The sequence below is a fragment of the Pipistrellus hanaki genome (genome assembly GCF_964339955.1).
Source record: "Pipistrellus hanaki genome assembly, chromosome: 3".
Taxonomy (NCBI): Eukaryota; Metazoa; Chordata; class Mammalia; order Chiroptera; family Vespertilionidae; genus Pipistrellus; species Pipistrellus hanaki.
The window spans coordinates 187,894,677-187,912,571 of NC_140505.1; the positions used below are offsets into that span (position 1 = coordinate 187,894,677).

Genomic DNA, 17,895 nt, shown 5'->3' on the forward strand with positions numbered 1-17,895 from the left:
AAAAAATAAACTCGGGTGAGGATTAACTAAAAAAATAAATAAAAGAAAGAAAGAAAAAAAGATAGAAAGAAAGAAAGAAAGAAAGAAAGAAAGAAAGAAAGAAAAGGGCACAGGCAAGTTATTTAGTAGAATGTCCCTTAACCGTATTTAACCCATTAAATCATGTTTCCTCATCATTTCACTCAAGTTATGCCTCTTCACCCAGGATTCTGCGGAAGGGATGTGGATGGGTTTCCTGTTGCCATTAGAACAGATGATCCCAAGCCAAGTGGCTGAGAGAACCACGGATCTCCCAGGTCACAGGGGAGGTCAGGGGTCTGCGGTGGGTCCCGCTGGGTTACAGCCCCTGTGCTAGCAGGGCTGCCTCCTCTGGAGCCCAGGGAGAGCCCCCCTCCCGCCTCCGAGGCGCCCGCACTCCGTGGCTCGCGGCCCCTCCTCACCTTCAGAGCCAGCGCAGCGGGAACGGGGGCACCTTTGCCGCCCGCTCTACTGTGAGGTGGAAGTACAAGCACACGCCCCCTCCCCCCAGATAATCCAGAACAACCTCCGTTTGAAGATCCGTAGTTTAATCGCATCTGCAGAGATCTCTGACACGTGAGGACCACGTTCCCAGGTTCTGAGGTTAGGACGGGGCATCTTTGCGGAGCCATTGCGTCTTCCACTCGCTTGACCCCCTCAGGGGACCCGGCTGGAGGCAGGAGATGTCAGTCTGTCCCGTTACCGGGGACAATGTGACTTGGATACTTGGTTATGGTTGTCTTTGCCAGGGCCATCCACTGTAACCTATTTTTTACTTTTGTGATTAATCGCCAACGTGAGGGTGATACTGACACCAGGTCGCTATCCCGCTCCTGGCCTCCACTGACGATGACTGGCGGACTCTGTTCATACCGAGAATCCTGGGAAGGGGTTGTCCATTCTCTCCGGTGACCGCTCCGCATTTAACAGAAGGGAGAGCTTTGACTTCTCCACTGACGTGTGCCTTTACCTCATTTATTGACTCACACACTCTCCTGGTCACGGATGGCGCTCAGTCCACGGAGACTCTTATTCCATGAACAACCTGTTATTCACATGGCTTGTCTGTGTGTCCACAGGTCCCAGATCCAGGCAGGCTGTCGCCCGTGCCCTTTGGATAAGTCCCGTTGTTTCTTCGCACCTGCTCTCTGCCGTCAGGTGGCCCCGGCTCGCCTGGTGCCTGTTCAGCGCGGCCCTGCCGTCAGTCACATCCCCGGCGTTTCCTCCCGTTTGCGGGGACGGCGCTCAGAAACCAAGGCCGTGGTGCTGGGTGTGCTCGCTCCTCTTGGGCTCCAAGGCTCGGTCAGGGGCCAGAGCTTCGGGAGATAAATAAAACCGAGTGAGAGGGACCGACACACAGCAACGGCTGTTTCTCTCTTCGTCCGTCTACACCCGCGGGGAAGTGGGGAGCAGAGGCGTCACCTCGAGAACAAACCTGGAAGGTTGTGGACAGCAGCCACTGGACGTCAGCAGGGATGTCGGGAAGCCACAGCACCAGTCTGCGGAGGTAAAACCAGACAGACAGACAGACAGACAGACACACACACACACACACACACACACACACACACTCTGGTCAGCAGGAAGACAAGCCAGCGAAGAGAACCCAATCAGAGCCGAACAGAAGGCAGCCAGCTCCAGAACAAGGCCCCTCGTCCCGCTCAACTGCTGGTCTCGAGCTCGTCCCCTCTGATAGATCCTCAGACCATGGACTGGGACAAGCCAACCCAAACGCCCCAAACCGAGGCCGCCCTTCAGTGAGGAGAGCTCGAGGGGGTTCCCGGGGAACCCCAGGAGAAAGCGGGATCCCGGATGCTATGTGTCCGAGGCAAGAGGCCTGAGCGCGGAGCGGAGACACGGCCCTCCGCCAGCGCGCCTGCGGGTGGCGCTCGGCCACGGGTGAGCCCCGCAGAGAAGCCTGACCGCGGCCTCCACAGACGCCCCGCAGCTGCACACTACCAGGACCCCAGGCCGGGGAGCTTTTATTTCTCAGCTGAGTGAAGGCACAGAACTCTTTTTAACTTTTAAAATATATTTCAGAGAGAAAGGGAGAGGGAAAGAAATAGAAACATCACTGACGAGAGAGAATCATGGATCGGCTGCCTCCTGCACGCCCCTGCTAGGGATTGAGCACACAACCCGGGCATGGGTCCTTGACCGGAATCACACCCAGGACCCTTCCATCTGCGCCGATGCTCTATCCACTGAGCCAAACGGGCTAGGACCCATGCCTGAACCTCCGCACAGGGAAGGATGGTGTGGGAATAGGAGGCTGATTTGTTGGGGCGGGAAGGGACCTGGGCAGGCCCACCATGGGCAGGCGGATGGAGCTGGATTTTGAAGGATGAGTTGGACTTTAAAAGAGGGCTGAAGCACTCAAGTTCAGGAAGCACAGACAGTCCCAATCAAGATGAACCCAAAAAGACCTACATCTGGGTACGTCATAATTAAAACGGCAAACGTTAAAGACAAAGAATCTTAAAGGCACCAAGAGAGAGACAGAACGTTACCTGCAAGGGAGCTGATTTCTCAATAGAAACACTTCAGGCCCGAAGGGATTGGCATGAAGTATACAAAGTAATGGAAAGCAAGGGACTGAATCCAAGACTACTCTGACCAGCAAGGCTATCATTCCAAATAGAAAGTGAAATAAAGAGCTTTGTAGACAAAAAATGGCTAGAACAGTTTATAGCCACCAAACCAAAAGTGCCAGAAATGCTAACGGGACTGTTGTAAGAAGAAGAATTGGAGGGAGGGAGGTTGGGGGGGACAAAGGCATAAAGAATAAAAATGGGAACAAATAGGTACCTATCCATTAAACCTTAAATATAAATGTCTCAAATGTTCCAATCAAAACCCATAGGGCAGCTGAATGGGTAGAAAATGTGACACATATATAGGCTGTCTGCAAAGTCCCAGCTCAGAACAGAAAACTCACAAGGATGAAAGTGAAGGGATGGAAAAAATTTCCCATGCAAATGGAAATGAAAGAAAACCTCCCAACTGCCTGGGGTAGCAATACTCATATCTGACAAAATAGACTACAAAATGCATCACCTAGAACAAAGGAAAAACGAAACATGAGGGCATATACCAAAATAAAAAGCTGTGCACAGCCAAAGACATCAGCCTCAAAATGAAAAGGGAGCCCACTGTATAGTCGCCACTGATACATCTGCTAAGGAGTTTTCCAAAAATGTATAAAACTCTCATCTAACTCAACAAATGGTAGACAAACAATCCAATTAAAAAGTGGGTAGAAGACCTGAATGGACACTTCTCCAGAGAGGACGCGCAGATGGCCAGGAGACACGTGAAAAAATGCCCAATGTCACTAATAATCAGAAAAATGCAAATCTAAATGATAATGTGAGGTACCACCTCACACCTGTCAGCATGGCTGCCATCAACAAATCAACAAACGACAAGTGCTGGCGAGGGTGCAGAGGAAAGGGAACCCTCATGCACTGCTCGTGGGAATGCAGACGGTGCAGCCGCTGTGGAGAACTATGGAGTTTCCTCAAAAAATTAAAAATGGAACTTGCATTTGACCCGGTGATCCCACTTCTAGGAATATACCTACACCAATCAGAAAGAATGGATGGGCCCCTATGTTCATAGCAGCGTTATTCACAGCAGCTAAGATTTGGAAACAGCCCAAGCGCCCATCAGCAGATCAGTCATAAAAAAAAGCTGTGGAATATTTACACCACAGAATACTGTAGAGCGGTAAAGAATAAGGATCTCATACCCTTTGAGACAGCGCAGAGGTATCACGCTAAGTGAAATAAGCCAGTCGGAGAAAGACAAGTTTCAGATGATATCACTCATAGGTGGAATCTAATGAACAAAATAAACTGAACGGATGAACAAAAAAGATCTGGACATAGAAGCAGGCCACAGACTGACATATTTAGAGGGAAGGGGGAGAGATGAACCAATCCATTAATGTGCAGGTATGCATGGGCCATGGACAGACAAAAGTGCGGGGAGGACCTGGGAGGAAGCAGGAGCCGGGTGGAGGGGTCACTGGGGGAGAAAAGGAGACATCTGTAATGCTTTCAACATAAATTTATTCAAAGATACATTTAAATAGCCGAAGCCGGTTTGGCTCAGTGGTAGAGCGTCGGTCTGCGGACTGAAAGGTCCCAGGCTCGATTCCGGTCAAGGGCATGAACATTGGTTGTGGGCACATCCCCAGTGGGGGGTGTGCAAGAGGCAGCTGGTCGATGTTTCTCTCTCATCGACGTTTCTAGCTCTCTATCTCTCTCCCTTCCTCTCTGTAAAAAATCAATAAAATATATATTTTTTAAAAAGATACATTTAAATAATAAAATCTATAATAATAAAAGGGCAACATGCTAATTAGACTGGATGTCCTTCCGCACGAAGCTGGGGCTGCAGGGAAGCCTGGGTCCCGGGTGCCAGAGGGGAGCCAGGGGAAGGGAGGCCTCTCGCAGGAACATTCGTGCATCGGGCCTCCAGGAAAATGTAAGACGGACACCCTAGATTAACTCACTAGAAAGAAGGTACACACCCAAGTCAGCTGAGAGGAAGCGGAGTGGAATCCGAGCCCAGCACTCTGGGTGCGCAGCTGTCTGCCTCAAGTCCTTCCTTCCCCGGACACAACCCCCAAATGAAAGGGCGGAGCTACAGGAAGTGACAAGCCTGCAGCAGAACGACAAAGGAGGCGACAGCCCTGACAGGTAGATCCGCTGGCTGAGAGCAGCATCGGGATGGGACAAGGCTACGGTTCAATCCCCGGCCAGGGCACATACAGGACTCAACCAATGAATGCCTAAATGGGGTGGAACAGCAAATTCATCTATCTCTCCCCCCTCCCACTTCCTCTCTCTAAAATCAATCAATCAAAAGTGAGTAAAAGGAAAGGAGGTGGGCTGGGCACGGCCTCGGTATGAGGCGCCTCTCAGGGACAGACCTTACAGACTGTGACCCCTACTGCACTGCACAGGAGCCGAACCAGGCTGGGGCCTTATGTGAACTCTCCCTTAATCCTCACCCAACCACCGAGACAGCCGCCGCCCACTGCGCTCACCTCTGCACCACCGCCACCGCGGACTCCACGGGCAGCGTCCAGGGCAGCATCACGTACGACATGACCTTCACCGGCAGGAGGCTGCAGAGCTTGCTCAGGCAGCCCCCGCGGGGTTTCAGCGCCTCACTCAGCCCTGGAAGAGACCATTGGGGGACGGGTTCCACCAGGGTGACCGCCCCAGAGGCTGCTGGGATGTCGGTGAAAGGCACTCCCTGCTGCCAGGGAAGCAGGAGCTGGCGCCTGGGGCAGCCCGGCCCGGGACGCTCTGTTCCAGGGCCTCTCCCTGGAGGAGACAGGACCCCGCCCGCCTGCCCATGGCTTCCCCCGCACCCTCTTCTGCCTGCGCCCTGGCTTCCGGTTCCCCTTCGTCAAGGCCTCGGGCGCCTCACAATTAGCCGCCTGGGCATCAGCGTCGTGTTTATCTTGGGATTTCTCCCAACGCCCATGGGTCTGGTTTGTGCCCTCCTGGGTCCACCTGGTGTCTGACCACGTGACCAATGCACCAGCATTGTTCAAGGACAAGTTCAAAGCTGTGGGTTTGGGAGGGGGAGGCAGACAGGCCCCTCCAGAAAGGAGGCTTGGAGACAGGGGCACAGGCAGAGGATGGTGTTCTGAGAGGAGGGGCCCACCCTCGGGCCCCCCAAATCCGGTGTGCCCAGACCCCAGGCTCTGGCAGCATGCCCTCTTCACTCAGAACGGGCTCAGCGGGCGTGTGGTGTTTCCTGGCCATGCACACGTGGGAAGGGGGACTGGTGGGGAGATGGTGCCAGGTGGGGGCCTCCCCTTCTCCCTGTGGCAGCATCACCCTCCCCCCAACCCCAACCCCAACCCCGGGGAGCAGCCCTTCAGTCTCAGCAGCGCCCCCTCCCGCCCGGAGGCGTCACCTGCGATGAGCTGGGGCGGCAGGGTCTCCAGGAGGCTCTCGTCCCAGGGCAGGAGGTGGGCACGCAGGTGGGTCAGCAGCTTGGCCACCTCAGGGCTCCTCTGCCAGGCAGCCGCCCCGGGGGAGGCTTCGGGGCCCATGGTTTCCCAGGAGAACGGGAGGAACTCGGGCGCTCCGGAGGGCACACCCAGGCTCGGAGGGGGCCCATCACAGATGCCTACACAGGACACAGAGACACACCATCGGGCTACTGTGGGCAGCAGGGGGCAGTCCTCACCCACTCACCCGATGGCTTGGAAGCCACCTGCCACCGGACACCCCGACGCTGCCCTCTGCCCCCCTCCCTCCTGCCTCAGCAGCCCCCCGTGGCTGCCTACTGCTGTGTACAAACTGCACCATGTCATGGGGCCCAGCTTGCACCTCTCTGTCCATCTCTCAGCCTCTGCAGGTACACAGGCCTCCTTCCCATCCTCCCACCCATCCCCGAAGTGAGCCACCTCCTCCTGGAAGCCTCCTCGCCCCATGCCTTGCAGCTCCCTCCTGTGTGACCCTGCAGCACCCCGCACCCTGTCACGCCCTCTGCATGTCATCCCTCCCCGCGTCTCCCCTCCATCACTGATCTGCACTCCGGCCACAGACTGTGAGCTCGGGAGGCGCTCCCCCTGCACACAGCACATGTGTGGCACATGGAAGGTGCACAGTGGACACTTCCTGAGTGGATGATGCGTGCAGGTCCTGGGACCAGACCGTCTCCGTGGTCTCGACCACAGACCAATGGGCGGGGTCATCCAGGAGCCGGCGTTCAGCATTGAAGAAAAGCAGCCCCGAACACACCTCACGGCGGGTTCCCTGCTCCTGTTTCAGCACCCACTCCTCGCCGGAGGCTGTCACACACTCTGGGGCTCACCAAGGCTGCTCACAAACAGCGGAGGAAAAGGGCGCAGCTGGCCTGGCCAGTGTGGCTCAGTGGACGGGGGTCAACCCATGAACCAGGAGGGCACGGTTCTGTTCCCGGTCAGCGCACTGCCCGGATGGTGGATTCCCCCGCCCTCTCCCTTCCTCTCTCTGAAACCAATAAAAGCATATACTTTTTATAGAAAAGGGTTTTTTATTTTTTATAGAAAAGGGCTCATCTGCTCCCCAACCCTTACATACCTTTTTCTTCCAGGAATCTGACCGCATCCAAGTACCCCTGCAGGAAACTCTCTCCAAGCACCTGTAAGCAAAGCCAGTACCAGAACTGCCGGGCCGAATGGCTAAGCCTGGTTACTGAACCCGAAGACTCCTTCAGACTCGGAGCTGCCGTGGGCCGGGCCTGGCTGGACAAGGGACTGGGCAGGAAGGACACCCCCACGGAGCCTCTGCTGTCACCCAGCATGCCAGGGCCTCTCTGGTCCGGGGAGGACAGTGGCGCCACCTCCCTGCTCTGTGCACAAACCACCCACACCGACCAGCTGGTGACGGCCTTCCCTCCAGGGGGAGCCCACTGTCCCGCCCACCTCCCTGCAGCCTCCTGGGTCCCCAACCCCTGTTAGGGCTCAAGCCCACACATCCCCTTACTGTTGGGGAGGGAAGGCATATGGCAGCCACCGCAGTGCATTGTGGTTCGAGACCGTGGCCACGAATAAGTTCGTGTGGGTAACTCGACACATCCTACTGCCCAGACTGCACCCACACAGGCCCCCCAGGATCCGTCCAGGGCCCCTCTCAGGTACTGACACTCATGGACGCTCTGGGAACTCACGTAAATGGTGTAGGGTTTGCACCTAGGCTACGGCGGGCGCCTTACACTCTACATCACTCCTGTGGATTCAGGGTAGGGCGTGGCGAGGGGCAAATTCAAGTTTTCATTTTGGGACTTTCTGGAATTTTTATTTAGTATTCTACATAATAAAGAGGTGATATGCAAATTGACCGTCACTCCAACACACAAGATGGTCACCCCCATATGGTAAAAGATGGCCACCCACATGTGGTCACAAGATGGCTGCTACAAGATGGCCAACAGGTGAGAGCAGTTAGGGGCGACCAGGCCTGCAGGGGAGGGCAGTTAGGGGTGACTGGGCCAGCAGAGAAGGGCAATTGGGAGCCAACAGGCCTGTAGGGAGGGCAGTTGTGGGGGACCAGGCCAGCAGAGGAGAGCAGTTAGGACCAATTGGGCTGGCAGGGGAGTGGTTAGGGTATGATCAGGCTAGCAGGCAGAAGTGGTTAGGGACAATCAGGCAGGCAGGTGAACAGTTGGGAGCCAGCAGTCTTGGATTGTGAGAGGGGATGTTCCAGATTGGAGAGGGTGCAGGCTGGGCTGAGGGACACAATGCCCTGTGCACGAATTTCGTGCACTGGGCCTCTAGTATGTGTGTGTGCGCGTGTGTGTGCGCGCGCGCGTGTGTACTATATCTATCTATCTATCTACGCTTAAGCAACGAAACAACTGGTCGCTGTTGCGCACTGACCTCCAAGGGGCAGATGCTCAACAAAGGAGCTGCCCCCTGGTGGTCATTGCACTCCCACAGTGGAGCATCCTCAGTCTCAGTGGCCCACCATACTCCCGCAGCAGTCCTGCAGGTCCAATCTCTGGGGAACAGGCCAGGCACCGACAGATGGCACTGCTGGCAGGATCCTGACAGCACCACCAGCCTCCTGGAAGTCGGCCTCAGGCACCAGGGCCGCTGCCCCTCCCTGGATGCTCCACAAGGAAGACACGATATAAAAGCAGCCCCCAGGTGGCTCCTGACAAATGGCATGAATGTCAGCGGGATGGATCTGGATGACCCACTGCCCGCGCAGAGGGCTGATCACATGCTGCCCCTCCCCCCACCTCAGATGGGCGCCAGATGCAGGGCTCACAGTTGGTGAGCTTCGCTGTGGAGCCTCTCCTGATCGGGACTGACTAGATGCGAGTCTGTGGCAGGTGCAGTGGGGCCGGGATGAGTGGGCATGGCAGACAGGAGTGGCAGGTGCTGTTAGACTGCCGGTTTCAGCCCAATCCCCACAGGCCACCCTGAGGGACCCCGAATAATAAAACCCTAATATGCAAATCAACCGAATGGCAGAACAACCGGTCGCTATGATGCACAATGACCACCAGGGGCAGACACTCAATGCAGGAGCTGCTCCCTGGTGGTCAGTGCACTCCCACAGGGGGAGTGCTACTCAGCCAGAAGCCGGGCTCAGGGCTACCAGCACAGTGGTCATGGTGGTAGCCTCTCCCGCTCTGCTGCTGCACTAAGGACCCCTCGGGGGATGACCAACTGCTGGCTTAGGCCGACTGAGCAGGCCCAAGCCAGGGGTCGGCCATCCCCCAGGAGTCCCAGAATGTGAGAGGGCGCAGACTTAACTGAGAGGACCCCCACCACAGTGCACAAATGTTGTGCACCGGGCCTCACCCAAGGATATTTTTTCATTGAATTTCAGAGAGAGTGGGAGAGAGAGGGCAAGGCAGAGAGAAACATCGATGTGAGAGAAACACAGCTATTGGTTTCCGCCTGCACGAGCATGGACAGATCCAGGGCTGCGGAGGAGCCTGCAACTGAGGTACATGCCCTTGACCTGAACTGAACCCAGGCTCTTTGGTCTACAGGCCGACACTCTAGCCACTGAGCCAAACCAACTAGGGCTAAAATATTTGTGATGTGTGGTTGGTTGAATCCACAGCTGGGAAACCTGTGGAGCAGGAGGGTCGATGGCACTAGTACCCAGGTGATTCGGGGACACCTCCTCCTGGAAGCCCTCCTGGGGCACCACTGACCTTCGGGGACAAGTGCTCTTCTCCGATCCCTATTCACTGAGGGGTCCACTTTGGGTTGTTTGCATAGAGACACTGCTGGGCCCCAGGCAAACAAGGGAGCAGAGTTGCACCCCAGAACAACAGCCCCCCTCACCTTGATATCCGGCGGGAACAGGATTTTGTTGAGCAGGCAGACGTTCTCCAAGCAGAAGCGGAGGCTGAGCTTGCACAGGTCCAGATGCAGGAAGTTCGTGGACTTGACCTTCGGACAGATGTCATGCTCCCCGAGGAAGGGCGACACGGTGATGGTGGCTTTGTCATCCAGGGAGGGTATAGAGTTGCTAAACCCTCCATCCACGTACCGCTGGGAAGGGAGAGAGGAAACACGTCCCGTCAGAGGCTCAGGCAGGAGTCCGTGGTGCTCTGATTACGGGCAGAGGCCATGGGGGGAGGACCGGGCTTGGGGATGCCTCTGCCAACACCTGTGGCTAGGTAGGTGGGCTCGGGACCATGTGGAGAGTCTGCACGTGTCACACCGATGTGCCCTACTGTGCCAGCCTCCCTGTCTGTAGACGGGACAGATGTCCCGGGGCAGGGGCGATCTTCTCAGAGGGGAACGGCTGCAAGGAAGGCGCTGCCCCTGCCGCTGCCCAGCCCAGCTCGCAGCCCAGGGCTGCAGAGCACATGCTCCACTCGGACTCTGCCCGCGCGGGGCTCACCAGCAGCCGTGTGTGTCTACACAGAGGATCCGTGGATGGAACTGGACCACAGCTCCATCCCAGTTCTGCCCCAAGCCCGGGCTCACGGGACAGTCAGTCCCAGAGAGGACTGGACCCTCCACCTGAGAAGGAAGCTCTCCTGAAGGGAGCTGCTGAGCCTTAGGCTCTGTAGGCCCAGGGCCCCTGTCCTCGGGGTCAGGGGACGATTGAGTGAGCCCGGCCTGGCCGGGGTGTTCCGGGGTCAGAGTGTCAGCTCAAGCACCGAAGGTCTTGGGTTCCATTCCTGGTCAGTGGCACCGCCTGGGTTTCAGGGTAGGTCGCCGGCCCCGCTCTCAGGGCATGCTGGGAGCAGCCAATTGATGTGTCTCTCTCACAGCGATGTTTCTCTCTCTCTCTGTGTGTCTCTCTCTCCCTTCCTCATCCCTTCCACTCTCTCTGAGAATCAATGGAAAAAATACCTTCTGCTGAGGATTAACAACAACAAAAATTAAGCGAACCAGCCTACCTAGCAGAAAGCCAGATAATGGATCCTGGGTGAAGGTGGGTGGGCTGGGGGTGGTTAGGAATAGAGGGGGGCAGCTAGGGAACCCCTGTTTCCAGGCTGAGAGACACAGGCTCTGCTTTGGGGGACCTAAGATGCCGGAGCCCAGCACCCTGCGGGCAGGAGCGGTGCAAACACAGTGTAAAGTGACTCACCACGCCCCTGAAGGTCGGAGGGATGAAGCCAAAGAAGAACGGGATGAAGGAGGAGCAGATCAAGGCCTGTGAAGACAAAAGGAAGTGAAGCCCCGGGCCAAGCAGTCAGCTCCTCCTTCCCTGGGGCCCGGAGCCTCTCTGCTGAGAAGGGCGAGTCTGAAAGCGCACCCCACGGCCCCCTTACGTCCACAACTTCGTCTTTGGACCGGAAGTCGGACACCAGCACGTTCTCCCAGTCGGACACGCGGGTGAGCGAGATGCACATTCTGCCCGAGATGCGCGTGTGCACGTCGGCCGGCAGGTGCCTGTGCAGGGCCTCGCGGAGGAAGCGGACCATGCTGAAGGACGGGTGCAGGACGCCCAGGGCCCGGCTCCTGACCGAGCGGACGAGCTCTGCGAGGACCCGCAGCGTGTGGTCTGTGGGGGAGACAAGCACACAAAGGGATGGGGGTGCCGCCTGGAGAGGGACCGTGTGTGGCAAGATCAGGAACTGGGCGCAGAGAGCCGTGTTCTCACGTGGCTGCAGAGCCCTTACAGGGGGGTCGTCCAGATTGAGATGTATTGAGAGGATCTCAGGCTTGATGAAAAATAGAATGCAAAATATCTCAAAACTCTGTGTCCTCACAAATGGGAGAAGGAGACCGTTTGGTTATATTGGGAGGAATACAATGAACTTCATGTCTTTACTTTTTGCATCCTGTTTCTAGGAAATGTGAAATGACAGCGCCCTCCCGGCCTGGCCCAGAGAACCAGCCTCGGGGCCCAGGTGCCCTCTCCTCACCCCACTCCCCACAGGGCCAGAGCCAGGGGACCTCAGCGCCAGGCATCAGCAGGAAGGCCTGATGCTCCAGCGGGCAGAGAACACCAGGCTGGCACCAGGGCGGGAAGCCTGCCTCCAGCTCTCACCTGCCTCCCCCTCCCAACTGCCTCCCCCTCCCACCCGCCTCCACCTCCCACCACCTTCCCCCTCCCACCTGCCTCCAGCACTCACCTGCCTCTGCCTCCCACCCCCCTCCCCCTCCCACCTGCCTCCCCCTCCCTCCTGCCTCCACCTCCCACCTGCCTCCTCTCCCCCTCCCACCCACCTCCCCCTCCCACCTGCCTCCCCCTCCCTGCTGCCTCCACCACCCACCTGCCTCCTCTCCCCCTCCCACCTGCCTCCCCCTCCCACCTGCCTCCAGCTCTCATCTGCCTCCCCCTCCCACCTGCCTCCAGCTCTCACCTGCCTCCCCTTCCCACCTGCCTCCAGCTCTCACCTTCCTCCCCCTCCCACCTGCCTCCAGCTCTCACCTTCCTCCCCCTCCCACCTGCCTCCAGCTCTCACCTGCCTCCCCCTCCCACCTGCCTCCAGCTCTCACCTGCCTCCCCCTCCCACCTGCCTCCCCCCCCCCCCCCCACCTGCCTCCAGCTCTCACCTTCCTCTCCCTCCCACCTGCAAGGTGCTCAACTCAGAGGAGGCGCCTGATAACTATCTTAACCTTTCACCTCTGCCACCAGAAAACCTAGTGGGCACAGGGCACATTCATGGCCCGTCTGACTTCACTCACTGGCCTGCTTCCCACCCTCCCATCCCCGACTGGCCGGGCTGCCCTGGCCTGCAGCACTGCCTGTCCCAGCCCGCAAACTAGCCAGTCTTAATTCCTGGAACACAGCAGGCCAGACATGTGCCATCCTGTCCCTCAGCTCCCCCTACCTGCGTGGCCCCTGAGCAGAGGCCGCCCTGGGGCTGTGTCCCACGCAGCAGCCCTGGCTTCAGCCAGGAGTGAGGCCCTAGGAGCCCAGGTCAACTGGGGCTGATACGGCGCATGACCTTTCTGGGGACCTCTGGGTGCCAGCAGCTCCACACTACCCCTTGCTCCCAGCTCTACCCCTGACTGGGAGCCCCAAGCCGAGGAGGCTGCACCCCAGTCCTTTAGGCACAAGCCCACATCCCTCCCCCCGCCCCACCCCGGCTTCCACATGCACAGACGTTAATTCCGACAAAACTCAAAGGGCACTGAGTGGGGTGAGCATGGCGAGGGGAGGTCCAGGGGCCCCGCCAGCCCCTAGGAAGGGCCTGGATCACTGGGAAGGAGAGGAGATAACTTTCAAACCCTCCTTCACCCCCCCCCCCCCCCCGCCACCTCCTCTACGCCAAACCTGCTGGTCTCAGGAGCCCGGGCCCTCTCTGCCTGGGATGTCTCCACCCAGGAGGGCTGGGCTGCCCCAGCGGTGCCAGGACCAGGGGGAGAAGTTGTGGCGCAGTCTCCAGCCTCTTAAGTCCCCAGAGGGAAGAAGGTGCCCACCCCGGACACAGGCCACAGCCCCATCCCGGCCAGTTGGAATCAGCTCCATCCTCCACCCACCTCCTCTTACAAGCTCCCTTCTGCCTGCAGCTCAGGGACTGCCAGCTCTCAGTGGTGCGGATGGGGGCTTCCTTCCAGCCCCGGCTAAGGTGGTGGTGGTGGGGGGGGGGGGAGCAGGGGGTTCCCGCGCCCCCCTCCCAGGCTGGGCGACAGCCCAGGCGCACGAGGCGAGAGGACACCGTGGAGGGGCATCTGCCTGCAGTGTCCCCGGATGTACCTGCAGTGTCTGATCCAAACTCGGATCCACCGGGCACCCCGCAACCTTAGGAGTCGCTCAGAGCGAGGAGCGCGGCGGCGGCCCCGGACGTACCGAGAGGGAGGCCTGAGAGGAAGGTGACGCCGTGCAGCGCCCCGGCCGAGCTCCCGAAGAACATGCGCGCGTCGCGGAGCAGGTGCGGGGCGCGCTCGCCCAGGCAGCGGGTGGCCCCGAGGTGGTAGAAGACCAGGAAGCCGCAGCCCGCGAAGGACAGGCTCCAGCCGCGCCCGGACCCGCCCATGGCGGCGGCGGGCCGGGGCCCGGGGCGCGGGGTCTGAGGTGCACGGTCTGCGGCCCCTGGCATCTTAGCCCGGTGCCCGCCGGTGCGCTCCGCGGCCGGGCCCCTGCCGCCCAGGTGCTCCCGGCGGGAAGTCAGCCCCTCTGGGCCCGCCCCCTCGGCCATGCAAATGACCTGCGGCGGGTGGGCCAATCAGGGGCTCGGCGCCCACCCCCGGCTCCTTCACCTGCGGGATGCAGGGGCTGAGGGGCGGGGCCTGGGAGGGGCAGACGGGCCGAGGGGCGGGGCCTAGAGGGGCAGACTTGATGAGGGGCGGGGCCTAGGAGGGTTGAAGGGCGGGGCCAAGGAGGGGCTGAGGTTGTGGGGCGGGGCTTAGGAGGGCAGACGGACTGAGGGGCGGAGCCTAGGAGGGTTGAAGGGCGGGGCCAAGGAGGGGCTGAGGTTGTGGGGCGGGGCTTAGGAGGGCAGACGGACTGAGGGGCGGAGCCTAGGAGGGACAGACGGGCTGAGGGGCGGGGACTAGGAGGGGCTGGGGCTGTGGGGCGGGGCCTAGGAAGGTCCGACCTGCACTTGAGGGAGGGTGAGGGCTGGATGGCCTGGAAAGTGAAAGCTGGAAAGTGCTTGCGAAACCGAAACCCGTTTAGCTCAGTGGATAGAGCATCGGTTTGGCCTGCGGACTGAAAGGTCCCGGGTTCGATTCCAGTTAAGGGCATGTATCTTGGTTGCGGGCACATCCCCAGTGGGGGGTGTGCAAGAGGCAGCTGATCGATGATCCTCCTCTCTCATCGATGTTTCTAACTCTCTGTCCCTCAATAAAATATATTTAAAGAAAAAAAAGTGACAGCGCCCCGAGGTCTTTACTACCTTCCCCACACGGGATCATCCCCTTTCCCGGCCTCTGTACTGGTTTCCTGCAGGTCTGTGTGACGGCTCAGCACCATGGCAAGCGGTGCAGATTCTCATTAAGGACAGCGAGCGGAGCGAAGTTGCCATTTCACTTTCACTTTAAGTTTATGCAGGGACGGGACTGTGCTTGGGTCCCTGGATGGGACGGTGCATGCAGACAGGGCTGCTCAGACTGAGCTGGCTCAGAGGTCCCTCAAAATGGGGGCAGGCACCCTCCACCCAGTAACCAAACCCCACCCCCGTGGGGGCCCTGGCTTCTCTGCCCCCTGCCAGGTGTCTTGTTCTGTCACCGTCCCTCCTCGGTGCCCCAGGCCGGCTTCTGGCCCTTCCACACACCTTGCCCAACCTTCCCCACCCCCAGGGGCAGCCCTGTGCCAGCCTCACCTCACCTCACCCTGCAGTCCCCACCCCAACCCAGCTCCCGCCCTGGCTGTAATTCACATAGTGTACAGGACAGCCTTTTTTATTTATTTAAAAAAAATATATTTTATTGATTTTTTACAGAGAGGAAGGGAGAGAGATAGAGAGCTAGAAACGTCGATGAGAGAGAAACATCCACCAGCTGCCTCTTGCACACCCCCTACTGGGGATGTGCCCGCAACCCAGGTACATGCCCTTGCCTGGAATCGAACCTGGGACCTTTCAGTCCGCAGACCGACGCTCTACCACTGAGCCAAACCGGTTTCGGCAGGACAGCCTTTTTTAAAGGCACAGTCCAGGGGCCTTAATGCATTCACGAGGTTGTGCATACATGGCCATTGAGAATTTGCACGTTGGTTTTATCTCACAGGACAGAAACTCTACCTCATGAAGCCCTAAGCCCCCTCCCGCCTGCCCAGCCCCGGCCAGCCCCGGGCCAGCACTGACTTTCTGTCTCTGAACTCCTCGCCTGCAGGGGCCGCAGAGAGGTGAAATCACACGGGATGGGACCTCGTGGGACTGGCTGGCTGGGTCCAGAAGCGGGTCAGGGCCCAGCTGTGTGAAGGGAGAACGAAGTGCACCTGATGGGGAAGGGGCAGCGGAGCCCATGGGGGCGGGCGTGGGGTGGGGACCAAGCTCTGAGTCATCACGCTCAGAAGTCCTCTCCACATCAGAGCTGTCACATCAGCTCTGCCCGGAGGCTCCGGTCCCGGCACCTGTTGCGCAGGCTGCTCGGTGCTAACAGGGTCACCCTGGGGCTGTCTTGGTGACACAGGAAGCGCCGGTCCTCCACTCCCTCGCATGTGCCTGAGCCAGACCAGGAGGCATAACTGCCGCTGACTTTCTTCTTGTTCTATTGGTCTGACCTCCCGTTTTTAGAGAGGTCACAAGAATTATGCAAACGTGGAATTCTCATGTCCCCTTCACCTAGAATCTCCCATCGGTGACATTTGCCACATACTTCTAGATAGATAGATAGAGGGATAGATGATGGATAGACAGGTAGATATGGATAGGGACAGAGGCAGAGGAGGAGACCAGGTGACAACACCACGCCTCTGCTCTCCTCTGGGACAGCGTCTTTCATAAGAACAAGGACTGTTGTGAGGTAATCACAGCGCAGTTTCCAAAATGGGTCAGTGCCTAATCCAATCAGGGCTATTGCTTACTTCACACTCACATTCAAATGTCGCCCATCGCCCTGCAGGCCAGGCTCAGGTCCAGGCCGCCTACATTCTTAGCTGTCATCTCTCTTCAGTCTCCTTCATGCTGCCTTTGTCTTTCGTGATCCTTTTTTAAGAGTACAGGCGAATTGTTAATTAGGATGTCCCTTAGTCTAATTTAGTCCCTTAAATCACGTTTTCCTCACCTCCCTGCCTCTTAAAGGCACCCACATTCCTTGGCTTGTGGCCCCTTCCTCATCTTCAAAGTCAGCTCTGCGGTTTCTTTAAATCTTCTCTCTCTGCCTCTTCTGCCTCCCTCTCGCCTTGTACTATAGAAGTACAATTACACGGAGCCCATCCAGATAAACCAGAACACCCTCCCTATTTTAAATATATATATATACGTATATATATAATTGATTTTTTTACAAAGAGGAAGGGAGAGGGACACAGAAAGCTAGAAACATGGATGAGAGAGAAACATCGACCAGCTGTCCCCTGCACAACCCCCACTGGGGATGTGCCTGCAACCAATGTACATGCCCTTGACTGGAATCGAACCTGGGCCCCTTCAGTCCGCAGGCCGACGCTCTATCCACTGAGCCACACCGGTTTTGGCACAACCTCCCTAGTTTAAGATCTTTAACACAAACAACCGTGTGGTGATTTCCAGGGCAGGGGTGACTCGGAGGAGAGTATTGGGGAGATGGATGGAGACTTGACTTGGGGGGGTGAACACAGCGCAGTGTACAGGTCATGCGTTACAGAATCGTGCACCTGAACCTGTATAATTTTGTTGACCAGTGTCATCCCAATAAATTTATTTTTAAAAATCCTTAATTTAATCACACCTGCAAAGTTCTCTGACACGTAGGGTAACAGGTTCCCAGATCCTGAGGGCGAGGATGGGACATCTTTGGAGGGTCCTTCGGTCTTTCACATCTTGTCCCCCTCAGGGGATCCGGCTGGAGGCAGGGGACTGAGGAGCAATGTGACTTGGACACTTGGTTATGGTTGTCTTTGCCAGGGTCACTCACAATAGGTGTGACCTACTTTTTTACTTTTGTGATGAATAGTCACTGTGAGGGTGCTACTCTGAAACTCTGAGCTGTTCCTGGCCCCACCAGAGTTGGCCTCCGTTGACGATGATGGCGGACTCCGTTTTCACGAAGAATCTCGGGAAGGAATTGTCCATTCTCTCCAGTGACCGCTCAGCATTTAACACAAGGGAGAGCTTTGACTTCTCCTCCACTGACTTATTCCTTTATCTCATGTATGTCCTCATCGACTCTTACCTCATCCTGTGAGCTTTCTTAAAATGGTTTGTCTGTGTGTCCACAGGTCCCAGATCCAGGCAGGCTGGCGCCCGTGCCCTTTGGACAAGTCCCGTCGTTTCTTCGCACCTGCTCTCTGCCGCCAGGTGGCCCCGGCTCGCCTGGTGCCTGTCCTGCGCGGCCCTGCCGTCAGT

General features: G+C 57.8%; 1 protein-coding gene across 2 annotated transcripts; it reads right to left on the reverse strand.

Annotated features, from left to right (window-relative positions):
* Positions 1 to 733: 733 nt before the first annotated feature.
* LOC311619574 (1-acylglycerol-3-phosphate O-acyltransferase PNPLA3-like) lies at positions 734 to 14,110 on the reverse strand. 2 transcript variants are annotated; one of them, XM_084878152.1, is made up of 9 exons: positions 13,755 to 14,110; positions 11,284 to 11,516; positions 11,100 to 11,165; positions 9,839 to 10,048; positions 7,113 to 7,173; positions 5,959 to 6,174; positions 5,075 to 5,207; positions 1,454 to 1,517; positions 734 to 1,334 (listed from the first exon to the last, which is right to left on the reverse strand). In XM_084878152.1, the coding sequence occupies exons 1-9, from the start codon at positions 14,101 to 14,103 to the stop codon at positions 1,224 to 1,226; spliced, it is 1,443 nt and encodes a 480-aa protein (XP_084734278.1). In that variant the 5' UTR covers positions 14,104 to 14,110; the 3' UTR covers positions 734 to 1,223. The 2 variants fall into 2 exon arrangements, with proteins under 2 accessions (XP_084734278.1, XP_084734279.1); XM_084878153.1 differs by lacking the exon at positions 1,454 to 1,517 and having other exon boundaries at positions 1,196 to 1,334.
* Between the last annotated feature and the right edge of the window lie 3,785 nt (positions 14,111 to 17,895).

What these genes read in the sequence shown, in the direction of transcription:
- LOC311619574 (XM_084878152.1), bottom strand. Translation starts at nt 14,103, where the DNA reads ATGGCCGAGGGGGCGGGCCCAGAGGGGCTGACTTCCCGCCGGGAGCAC. An exon ending in CCAAAGACGAAGTTGTGGAC is followed by an intron (nt 11,166 to 11,283) that starts GTAAGGGGGCCG and finishes TTGTCTTCACAG; the next exon opens with GCCTTGATCTGCTCCTCCTT. An exon ending in GCCGCCCCAGCTCATCGCAG is followed by an intron (nt 5,208 to 5,958) that starts GTGACGCCTCCG and finishes GGTCTCTTCCAG; the next exon opens with GGCTGAGTGAGGCGCTGAAA.